The 12,661-nt window shown below is 39.5% G+C and overlaps 1 protein-coding gene across 3 annotated transcripts in view; it reads left to right on the top strand.

Moving 5' to 3' along the window:
- The window catches only part of DNAAF4 (dynein axonemal assembly factor 4), a 69,918-nt gene that overhangs the window by 41,541 nt on the left and 15,716 nt on the right, over positions 1 to 12,661 (top strand). For all 3 annotated transcript variants that reach the window (XM_043555367.1, XM_043555366.1, XM_043555365.1), the window contains exons 5-6: positions 1,705 to 1,850; positions 3,793 to 3,902. In XM_043555367.1, the coding sequence (XP_043411302.1) occupies positions 1,705 to 1,850; positions 3,793 to 3,902 (256 nt within the window). The remainder of the gene's footprint in view (positions 1 to 1,704; positions 1,851 to 3,792; positions 3,903 to 12,661) is intronic.

Here is a 12,661-nt window from a genome sequence, read left to right on the forward strand (position 1 = left end):
TGTAACAGTGATCCTTGTAGGCCTGATAGATGACTTTGTTCTATGTGGCCATCCAGGCTGGTGGGGCCGCCTCTGTTATTACCTCATTTGTCTTCAATCTCTGGATGCTGCAGTTGGCGTTGTTTTTTAGCCAGTGGGAAATGGGAAGAGAAGTCCACAGCAAGCACATGTACCTATAAGATGATGATCCATAAGTTGTATACATCACTTCTATTCAGATTTTGTTGTCTCAGATTTGGCATATAGTCACACATAATTTTTTTTTAACTTTATTATTTTGAGAGGAAGAGCTCACATGTGAACAAGGGAGGGTAGTAAAGAGAGGAGGAGAGAGAGAAACCCAAGAAGGCCTCGCACTGTCAGCGTGGAGCCTGGCTCAGGGCTTGAACTTCCCAACCATGAGATCATGACCTGAGCCGAAATCAAGAGTCAGAGGCTTAACCAACTGAGTAAACCAGGCGCTCCAATCACATCTAATCTTAAGGGAGGCTGGGTTATATCGATTCTAGCCTGACATAGTCATGTACCTAGCCTAGAACTCAAATTCTATTTCTAAAAGGAAGAGGAGAGAATGGCTAGGATACTGGAAGATAGCTGTCTCAACTACAGACATCTATAGAAAACTTGCAGTCAAATTTTTGTTGATGTTGCTTTCTTGTTTGTTTGAGTCCTTATTTTTTTCCTCCTTGTCCCCTTCCTCCCTCTCTTGGAAATGTCAATTTAGGCCATTTTCCAATTTTTTAATTTAGAAGTTTTTTTTTTCTTATTTGTTTGTATTTTATAACAAAGATATTACTGTCATATTTGTGAAAAATCTGATTTTCTTTAAATTTTTGATATTTGCCTTTTCTGTGTATCATGCTTTTTGTACTTTTGCAGTTTTTAAACCTAATTTTCCTTCCTTTTAATCATATACTTTATATTCTAACACGTAGGGGTGCCTGGGTGGCGCAGTCGGTTAAGCGTCCGACTTCAGCCAGGTCACGATCTTGCGGTCCGTGAGTTCGAGCCCCGCGTCAGACTCTGGGCTGATGGCTCAGAGCCTGGAGCCTGTTTCCGATTCTGCGTCTCCCTCTCTTTCTGCCCCTCCCCCGTTCATGCTCTGTCTCTCTCTGTCCCAAAAATAAATAAAAACGTTAATAAAAAAAAATTATATTCTAACACGTAGATTAATTTCTCCTCTTATATTGGTTGAACCATTATTACATGTAACTATCTTTATTAAAACGTATAGCTTTTCATTATTACTTTTTTTTTTTGCCTCTTTTCATTAGCTATCTCTGATGGCTGAAAAACTTTTATACCATCACTTTTATACCATAACTTTTATAAGGAAGCTTATAGAAGATATTGCTGTAGGAGCTTAAGGAAAATAGAGGTAGTGTTTCCAGTGATGGCTTTCTAAAATGGAAAGTGGTTGTAGAGTTGCCTAGAGTGCCCTCCCTTCCCTAGATTGAATGTAAATTAGACACTGTGTTTTAACAAAAAGAACCCTAGAAAAGTAGCTGGGGTCATTGATTAAAGGACAGATAACTTGCTGCCACACTTTTGATGATGGGTTTTACATTCTTTCTAGCAGAAGTTATCTTCAGTTTATTTGTATAGGATTTTAGAGGTAGCTTTGCTGTGTAATTAGTTGAAGAGTCAGTTTGATTGTTAACTAGAAAATGAGAGAGAACTCACTTGCTAATACTGCTTTTGAAGGAAGAAATTCAGAAAATATATTTTTGGAGAAGTTAAAGGAAAATAGTATTCCTGCTCCTCGCTCTGTTGGCAGTATTAAAATCAACTTTACCCCTCGAGTATTTCCAACTGCTCTCCGGGAATCACAAGTAGCAGAAGAAGAGGAGGTAAGTATATTTGCTGTGAGTTACAGTGATCACAATGAAAATATTTTTTATTTCATCTTTTAAAACTAGTACTGGTTCTGAATTTAAGTATTCATTAGACTAAAGATATTACTTCTTGAATATATTTTAGTATTTCCTTATGGAAAAGTATTTTGCAGAATTTTTTTGTCTCCAGGTTCAGTATGCAGTATTATTGCTTTTTCCAGGAGATAAACACTTGCCATCTATTTTATCAAATACATCATTTTCTTTAAATTTTTTAAACATCTATTCATTTTTGAGAGACAGAGACAGAGCGTGAGCAGGGGAGGGGCAGAGAGAGGGAGACACAGAATCTGAAGCAGGCTCCAGACTCTGATCTGTCAGCACAGAGCCCAACATGGGGCTTGAACTGACGGACCACAAGATCATGACCTGAGCTGAAGTTGGAAGCTTAACCAACTGAGCCACCCATACACCCCATACATCACTTTCTATATTAGATTTGTAAACTTGTGTTTTGGTAATGGATTTGGACATTTATTGTTAATACAACAATTACTCATTATTAATGTTAGGTATTTCTAATGTGACATTCTAGAATATCTCTCATTCATTTATAAATACCTGGGCCCTGGCATTTTGAATGTTTTATCTTTAGGTATATAGACTCTAAGAACTGCATTATTTTTTACTACAAGGTGTTAAGTGTTGCCTCTCAAATTCAAAACTTGTGGAAATGAGGGGCGCCTGGGTGGCGCAGTCGGTTAAGCGTCCGACTTCAGCCAGGTCACGATCTCGCGGTCTGTGAGTTCGAGCCCTGCGTCGGGCTCTGGGCTGATGGCTCAGAGCCTGGAGCCTGTTTCCGACTCTGTGTCTCCCTCTCTCTCTGCCCCTCCCCCGTTCATGCTCTGTCTCTCTCTGTCCCAAAAATAAATAAACGTTGAAAAAAAAAAATTAAAAAAAAAAAAAAAACAACTTGTGGAAATGATTGAAGATCCTTAAGACATAATGACAGTTTATAAATATTAACTATTTTCTTATTAAACAATATATTCTAAATTTTATTATTTATAAAGCTATTTCTAGAATTATAAAAGTATAATTATTTAAAAGTCATTTATGGGGTGCCTGGGTGGCTCAGCTGGTTGAGCGTCCGACTTTGGCCCAGGTCATAATCTCGCTGTCCATGAGTTCAAGCCCCCTGTCGGACTCTGTGCTGACAGCTCGGAGTCTGGTGCCTGTTTCAGATTCTGTGCCTCCCTCTCTCTTTGCCCCTCCCCCACTCATGCTCTGTCTCTCTCTCTGTCAAAAATAAACATTAAACAATTTTTTTAAAAAGAAAAAATAAAAGTCATTTATGTATTTTTCAATATAGAAAAACAAATGTGTTATAGATAAGAAAAATAAAATAATAATCCCACGAACTCCCACAAACTCCCATTTGTATGAAATTCGGACTAGAAATTTTTGTATGTTTGGTCTTAACTATCTGGTAATGTTAAACAAAAAAGGATAAAAACTGAAAGTTTAAAAAAATCAGTATTATCAAATAGTATAGTAGTCTACTCAGGCTGCTGTAACAAAATACCCTAGACTGAGTGTCTTAAACAACAGACATTTATTTCTCAAAGTTCTGGAGGCTGGAAAGTCCAAGATCAGGGTACAGGGAGTAGTGGGAGGAGAGCTGTGTTCTGGTCTCTTCCTCTTCTTATAAGGACACTAATCCCATCATGCGGGCCCCATTCTCATGAGCTCATCTCAACTTGATTACCTCCAAAAGTCCTACTTCCAAATACTATCACACTGGGGATTAGGGCTTCAACATACGAATTTTGGGGGTCACAAATATTCAGTCCATAACAAATAGTATTTCCATTTTATATAGAAGCTGGCAAATGTCAAAGTAGCTGTTAATAAAAATAAGATTTTTGTGTCCTTCATTAGACTTCTCTGATTTCAGTGGTTGCACAAACAAGCGGAAGCACGGAGAGCATTGAATACTGATATTCCTGAACTTTCTGATTTAAAAGAAGAAGAAAAGAATCCAGAATGGCTGAAGGACAAAGGAAAGTACGTTGTTTGGACTCTGGCTATGAGATTTATAATAAATTTAGGTAGACCGTAGTACTAACTACATTTTCTAGGTATCTTGACATAGGTGCTTATGTGTGTATGTTGTTGGGGAAAGATAATCCAAATAAGCCAATTAGATAGGCAGGGCCTCCATATTTAAAAAGTCAGATTGTATAACAAATAAGGCTCTTATTTTTATTTGATTTTTCATTTAAATGTCATAGAAATGAAACATATCACTTATTAAAATCCCTTTTAAAATCACTTATATTTAACATAAGCCCTTCCTAGAAATGTGTTTTTCAGAAACTATAACTTCTTTGATTATTCATCTCCATCTTTAAAAGATTACCAAAGGGGCGCCTGGGTGGCGCAGTCGGTTAAGCGTCCGACTTCAGCCAGGTCACGATCTCGCGGCCCGTGAGTTCGAGCCCCGCGTCGGGCTCTGGGCTGATGGCTCAGAGCCTGGAGCCTGTTTCCGATTCTGTGTCTCCCTCTCTCTCTGCCCCTCCCCCGTTCATGCTCTGTCTCTCTCTGTCCCAAAAATAAATAAATGTTGAAAAAAAAAAATTTTTTTTAAAAAAAAATAAGATTACCAAATTTATCTTATAAATTTTCATTTTATATCCATGAAATCCTTTTATTTATTTATATGTTGCTCTGTGTGTGAATATTTTTTAAAATGTTTATTTATTTATTTCGAGAGAGAGAGAGAGCACGTGCGAGCGCACAAGTGGGGGGAGGGACAGAGAGAGAGGGAGAGAGAGAATCCCAAGCAGACTCTGCATGATCAGAATGGAGCCCAATTTGGGACTTAATCTCACGACCATGAGATCATGACCTGAGCTGAAATCAAGAGTCAGATGCTTAACCGACTGAACCACTGAGGCGCCCCTATGTGTGAATATTTTTATACAGTTATCAAAAACAGTACAATCTGATACATTATGAATGGCAATTTGATTTCATATTTTGAGGCAGTTGTAGATATTACTTATTGTATTTCATGACATAGACTTTTATTTTTTTATTGTTGCCATAATAAACTATCATGAACTTAGTGGCTTAAAACGACACAAATTTATTATCTTACAGTTTTGGAAATCAGAAGTTCAAAATGGGTTTCACTGGACTAAAATCAAGGTATCATCTGTGTTTCTTCTAGAGCCTATAGGGAAGAATCTATTTGCTTTCGTTTTCCAGTTTATAGGTTGCCTACATTCCTTGGCATGTGGCCTCCAGCCAGCAATTGCATCACTCCAACCTCTGCTTCCATAATCCCATCTCCTTCTCTCACTCTGACTTTCCTGCTTCCCTCTTTCTTTTTTAAGGATCCTTGTAATTACATTAGTATCCTTTGCTTAATTCTGAATTATCTCCCACCTCAAGACCTTAATTTAGGCCAGTCTGTGGAATCCTTCCTGCCATGTTAGGTGACACAGTCACAGATTCTGAGGATTAGGATATGGACATCTTTTGGTGGGGTCGTCTCCATTATCTGTCTACCACAATGTCTGCATCTGTATTTTTCTTTTCTTATTTTTTCTTGGTCTTTTTGCCTGTTACACCACCAGGGATTAATATGTAGAGTTGAACTGAAGTGACAATTTTTCTGAAGGTCAGAGGCCTGGGGCTGACAAGTTGGTTTCTTTTACTTCCAACATTAAAGTCTTACATGATCCTTCCTCCTCTTTCTCCCCTTCCCTGCCTCCCTTCCTCTCCATTTATTCAACCATTAAATAAACATCTATTAATTGTTTGCTATTTACCAACTAGCCTCTGAGCTACAAAGATCAGTGAAGGAGACATACTTATACAAATACTTATAATACTTTGTGAGAAGTACAATACATAGAAAAGAACATAGTAAAATGAGAGTACATAAGAGGGACATTTACCCCTAAAGGAAGGAAGGTATGTTCAGAAAAACTTCATAGCAAATGTAGCACCTGAGATCCTTAGTGATAAGTAGAAGTTTTAAGAGAAAGGGAAATAAAGGCATTCATTTCAAGTATTGGAGAAAATATGAACAAAAGCTCAAGAGACAAGAAATGGTGTGATATATGGGTCAGGAACTATGTGTGGTTTATTTTTTGCCAAAACATAAAATTTGAGGCTAGGAGTAATGACAAATGAACCTAGAAAAATCATCAGGTGCCTTGTGTGTTTGGTTAAAATTCTTTTTTTAATTTATTTTTTAATTCAAGTATAATTACCATTTGGTGTTATATTAGTTTCAGGTATAAAATATAATGATTCAGCATTTCTATACATCACTCAGTGCTCATCATGATAAGTTACTCTTAATCCCCTTCATCTATTTTACCCATCCCCCCATCCACCTCCCACCTGGCAATTACTAGTCTGTTCACTATACTTAAGAGTCTAGGTGGTTTTTTTTTTTAGATTTTTTTTAGATTTTATTTTGTAAGGAGAGGGAAAAAATGTGTTGCAGAAAACACAGCAAAGACCTTGAACTGGCCTTGTGGTAGGTGGTGTTGTAGGGGTGAAGAGGAGGGCAAATTGAGAAATAATGATGAGATAAAATAGGCAGAACCTCTTGATCGATTTGGAGGGAGTAAGAAGGAGGAGTTCTCAGTTTCTAGTTTGAATGATTGATTGCATGCTGTCACCAGCTAAATTAGGGAATACTAGATGAGAGGCTTGTCAGGAGAGAATGCAGGTAAGTTCAGTTTTTAATATATTGAGTTTGAGATGTCTCTGGGCCATTCTGGGTGACACTGTCCGGCAAGTTTGAAACTCACAGGAGAAGCCAGTACTGTAGAAATAGATTTGGAGCTTATCAACATTTATATTGTAGTTAAATTTATAAAAGTGTCTGAGATATCCACAAAGAATGTGTAGACCTGGAGAGTAGTGGCCTGAGGATAACACTCTGTGACCTACCAACATTTGAAGGTCTGGCAAAAGGAAGGAGTACACAAAAATATTCCCAGAAGCCAATGGAGCAGAAAGTTGAAACAGTTTTTGTTTTGTTTGTTTAAGAATATAAAAGATTTGAATAGATTTGGAGACAAGAGAAAGAAGAGATGATTGAAATCCTCCTGAGCAGAGTGGAGAAAATTGGGTCAAAGCCAAGAATTGGATGGATTGTCTTGATTTTGTCCTTTTTATCCAGTTGGTTAGCCTTAGTGAAGACAGAGTTTGGTTTGGCTATGAATTGTTCCTCGCAGCCTGAGAATGCTAAAATGGGCAAAACTGAGTGGGCTGTCCTGTTGGATTGATTACTTTGCTCTAGAAAATGTTGACGGATTGACTTGGAATAGACAGAGATACTTCATTTTCTGAGATTGGAGGGAAGAATAGTGGAGACAAGTATATGTCTAGATAAGGGAAATTGATTAGTGAATACTGTTGGCTCTGCCAGGTTGAGAACATGAATTCATAGAGATGTCAGTACAGCTGTGTGATTTATCTCCTTTAGGGTTTAGTCTTCTTTCGGATTTAAGAATAGATCTTGGGCCAGAGTGGGAATTTTAACTGACAAGTACAGTAAAAGACTAGTAGTGCAAGGGACCAGATTGCTCATAGAAAAATAGCTCAGTTGGGGCACTTGGGTGGCTCAGTCAGTTAAGCATCCGACTTCAGCCCAGGTCATGATCTCACAGTTCGTGAGTTCAAGCCCCCTGTTGGGCTCTGTGCTGTCAGTTCAGAGCCTGGAGCTTGCTTCGGATTCTGTGTCTCCTTCTCTCTGCCCCTCCCCATTCATATTATGTCTCTCAGACAATGAATAAATGTTAAAAAAAAAAATTAAAAAAAAAGAAAAAGAAAAATAACTCAGGTATTTAGCCACAAAATCCACGTTGGGTTACACAGGAAGAGATGCCAGGCAACTCAGTGGCTCAGTTGGTTAAGCATCTGACTCTTGATTTTGGAATCTTCTGGAATCATGGCAGAAGTCGGGATAGAGACAGATGCTGGGAACCAGTTTCAAAGGCCTTAATGAATATGAGAAGAGTGATTTTAACTTTTCTCTCTGTCTTTCTCTTAAAGTAGGCTCCACGCCCAACATAGGATTCTAACTCATGACCTTGAGATCAAGAGTTGAACACTTCTAACAACTGAGCCAGCCAGGTGTCCCAGGAGAATAGTGACTTTTAAAAAGACAGGAGATGACAGTGACTAGAAGGCTGTAGGGGGAAAGATGTCAGGAATCTCAAAGGATAATGACTTGTGTATAAAGAGAGAGTTTGATCTTATATCTAGCAGAAGAGAGTCTGAAGAATGCCAGTTTCTACAGTCCTAACCCCTGATGTGGGGACTCAGGAAGGGACGCAGTGGAGAGGGTGGTAGAGATTAGCATTGCCCTGAGGACAGAGCCAAGTTTATTTTAGACGGGATTTTTAAGAAAAGTTAAAGTTATAGGAAAGGAATGAGAGGTGGAGTCAGTTATGGCAAAACCCGGAATAAGAAAGTGCAAAGGAGGGGCACCTGGCTGGCTTGTTCGGTAGAGCGTGTAACTCGTGATCTGGGGTCTCGAGTTCCAGCCCCACTTTGAATGTAGAGATTGCTTTAACAACAACAACAAAAAAATTGCAAGGGTGCCTGGGTGGCTCTGTCGGCTAAACGGCTTACTTCGGCTCAGGTCATGATCTCACGGTTTGTGAGTTTGAGCCCCGCATCTGGCTCTGTGCTGACAGCTCAGAGCCTGGGGCCTGCTTTGGATTCTGTGTCTCCCTTTCCCTCTGCCTGTCCCCTGCTCAGGCACACACACACACACACACTCTCTCTCTCTCTCAGAAATAAACATTAGAACAAAAAATTAAAAAGAAAGTGCAAAGGAGTAGAGGGGGATGGGAGTAGGAAAGAACGGCAACACGAAGACAGGGGAAAAGGGTGCTTTTACATCAGTGCTCAAAGATAACAGGGTTGATTGACACAGTGAGACAGGTCTTTGGTATAGGTGTTGTGATGCTGTGACTGGCTAAAGGTCCTATGAGTGTTGGTTTGGTCTTCCTCTGATACCCTTAAGATGTGATTTGGGTTTAAGAGTAGAAAGGACAGATGAGATCGTTGAGCCAGGGTTAGAATTTTGACTGATGCACACACACACACGTGTGTGTGTGTGTGTGTGTGTGTGTGTGTGTGTGTGTGTGTGTGTGTGAATTAAGTTAAAATAAAAAATTAGGGGTGCCTGGGTGGCTCAGTTGGTTGAGCGTCCAACTTTGGCTCAGGTCATGATCTTGCATTTTGGGGTTGAGCCCCGTGTCAGGCTCTGTCATGATAGGTCAGAGCCTGGAACCTGCTGTGTCTCCCTCTGTCTCTGCCCATCCCCTGCTTGTGCTCTTCTCTCTCTCTGTCTCTCAAAAAATAAAATTAAAATGTTTCAAAAATTTTTTAAATTAAATAAAAATTTTTAAAAGTAAAATATTGAAATAAAATTGCTGGCAAAAGCAACAAATTGGCAGCAACCTAGTGCAAAAGTATACTTTGCAGCACTTGGGCATGACTGGTAGATTATAATTACTTTTAGTCTCTTGTTTTTGTGCCACTTTGCCTTACTACCTCCAATTAGGTAGGAAAAGAAAGAGAAGCAAAACAAGAGGAGAGGAAGAGAGCCGAGAATGAGGAGAGATGGAAGAAAACTTAGTAGCTAATAACACCCAGAGAAACAAAGTACAGTTAATCAAAATGCCAAGTACAAATAGATAAAAGGAAAGGTAAGACTTGTTAGAAGAATATCCTCACTAGCAATGTAATGCAATACAAAAGATAGAAATAGACATAATAGAACTGATTCAGAAGCGGTTAGTTGACTTTAAGCCAAAGGATGAAATACCTTCATCTCCAGAGGCTTTGTTTCATGATAGCCTTCTATATTTACAGAGGACAAAACTGTTCTTACTGTGCTAAAACTCATGGGACACTTGCTTCACAAAAGGGTAGAGGTGGACAAGCCTTTCAAAAACCAATAGCTTTTTCTTAGAAAAAGCCACAGATTGTTTTCATGTTTTTTGCCTAGCTTCCCACTACTGTATCTTAGTTTTAAATGCCAAATCTCTACCTTTTGGGAAAATACATAAGCTTAGGTAATTTTACTTGCTCATGAAAGCATTTTACCTTTTCCAATTAACATTATGTACCAGATAGCTTTTCACTGAGAACATCTCATAAAACAGAGTCTAGATGCTCTAATATAGGTATATGCATGGTATGTATAATGTTATTTAACAGCCTTACATGACTCAGAATCTGTAAATAAATTTAATAGCTGTCCTTCTAGACACTTGTAATCACATGAAGTAAATGGACTGTAAATGGACCATTGTTCTGTCTCAAGGACATTACTCTGTGCTTGACTTTTAGTGTAAGTTCTTTTGGACCCTGTCTTAACTTTAGGCTTACATACCTTCTTTCCCCACGCTAGGGCCACTTGAATCCCATCTGCATACCTCACTCTCTACAGCCAAGTCCAATGTTAGATAGGAGGGAATCAAGGATATGTTATGCTACAATCCAGCATTGTATTGCTATTATTACATAAAATCATTGTCTACCCTGGTTCTTGGGTCTGAATTTTCTTTTTATTCTCTTGGCCTAAGTGTCATGTCAGATTTTGTCGCCTGCCTAGTACCCCATTCCTTTTAAGATTGAGGATGTCCTTTGCTTTTGCTTTCCCTTTTGCCACCGGGCTAATTCTACTCTGAGCCCCAACTTTGTTTGTAGGAGCCCACTATCTGCTAACAGACTAACCTAGTCTGCCAGTCTGTATTTCCGTATCCTTATTGTTTGCGTATGTTCTGTGTCTGGATTCGATCTGCCTTGCTGGATGTCTTTTACTTCATGTTGGACTTTTTGACGCTGATTATTGACCATCTTCTCCCAACACAGTATATAATTCTACTTGCCAAACTGAATTTCTTCCACATACTTAGGTTTGGGTCCATGCCCCAGCAAGAACTGTGAAGGTTTAGCCTACCACAGTTTCATGGATACCAGGAGAAGACATGAGACTCGGGTCAGAGACAAAGGAATGTTATTCAAGGCACAGCAATCAGTGTGACCTTCATATTGGTTCCCTTTGCGCCTCAAGTCCCACAAGGCCAATGCATAGGCAGGCCTAGGTTTGAACCACAGCTGAGAACACCATGCTTAAAGAACATAATTTTTCATGAGAGGATTATAAGCAAATATGTCCAGCCTTTGACCCACAAGGAGATACTATCTTTTTTTCATACTGAACAGCAGATAAATCTGCTCTTTGCCCCAGAGGGAGACACTATATTTTCCAAGGCTATGTTCTATATGCACATCTTTGAAAAGATTGTCCCAAATAAAAGCCGTCTGTGCATCTGACATAAGATATGCATGAACATAAAATTCCCATGAAGAGTCATCTTCCAACAGTCCTTTGCACCTGCCTTCTTTCAGGACAGATCTGCCAAATATGCCTTGCTCTCCTGCGTTTTATTTATTAAAACAATTTTTTAATGTTTATTTATTTTTGAAAGAGAGAGAGAGTGGGAGCTGGGAAGAGGGAGACATAGAATCTGAAGCAGGCTCCAGGCTCTGAGCTGTCAGCACAGAGCCCAACATAGGTGCTTGAACCCACAAACTGAGATCATGACCTAAGCTGAAGTTGGATGCTTAACCAACTGAGGCACCCAGGCACCCCTCTTCTGCATTTTAAAAACTATGTTTCTGGAGATAAGACGGTTTTCTTATACTTCTACCTTTTGCCTGACTTATAGAAGTTTAGAATCCATATTTATTCTAAGATGACTTCTTTGATGTAATTATCATTTTGTTCATTTGCTTGTTTGTATGCATTTTATAGCCCGTAAGATTCTATTGCAATACACTACCTGTTATGGCCTAACTTGTCATTTTGTTTAGTATGTAGTTTCTTTTTCCTGTTTCCATCCTGAGTGCTAAATTGTAGTGGTTGATGTGCCTTCACAAAGGCATACTGATACTCAGCTTTAGAAGCTCTAGAGATACCCAATAATGTTTTCTATGCTGAAAGATAAGATGCTGAAAGAGACAACAATTTTTGAAGTCTGTTCAGGGGCAGGTGGCTGTTACAGTTCCTATTGCCCACAAAACAGAGCCGTTCTGTCTTCTGTTGAAATATGTGTTGCTCCTGGCCCTATTGCTGTTGCTAAGCCCCACTACTGATTTCTCCTAGCTCTCTTCTGCCCTTTTCTTTACTTCTCTCTACATCACTTCTTTCTTATTATTCCTGCCTCTGGTTGCTTCTCCCAGTCTTGTACAAAATCTTGGGCCCTTTTGGCTATTGCTAATCAGAATGTTTCTTTCTTTACAAAGGCATACCCGTCAGTCATCATAAAAATGACAGGATTGTTGGAGCTTCTGGGTGGCTCAGTCGGTTAAGCATCAACTTTGGCTTAGGTCATGATCTCACACTTCGTGGGTTCAAGCCCCATGTTGGGCTCTGTGCTGACAGCCCAGAACCTGGAACCTGCTTCAAATTCTGTCTCCTTCTCTCTCTGCCCCTCCCCACCTCACTCTGTCTCTCTGTCTGTCAAAAATAAATAAACATTGGGGCGCCTGGGTGGCGCAGTCGGTTAAGCGTCCGACTTCAGCCAGGTCACGATCTCGCGGTCCGTGAGTTCGAGCCCCGCGTCAGGCTCTGGGCTGATGGCTCAGAGCCTGGAGCCTGTTTCCGATTCTGTGTCTCCCTCTCTCTCTGCCCCTCCCCCGTTCATGCTCTGTCTCTCTCTGTCCCAAAAATAAATTAAAAAAAAAAAAACGTAAATAAATAAATAAATAAA

This window comes from Prionailurus bengalensis, chromosome B3 (assembly GCF_016509475.1).
Source record: "Prionailurus bengalensis isolate Pbe53 chromosome B3, Fcat_Pben_1.1_paternal_pri, whole genome shotgun sequence".
Classification (NCBI taxonomy): Eukaryota; Metazoa; Chordata; class Mammalia; order Carnivora; family Felidae; genus Prionailurus; species Prionailurus bengalensis.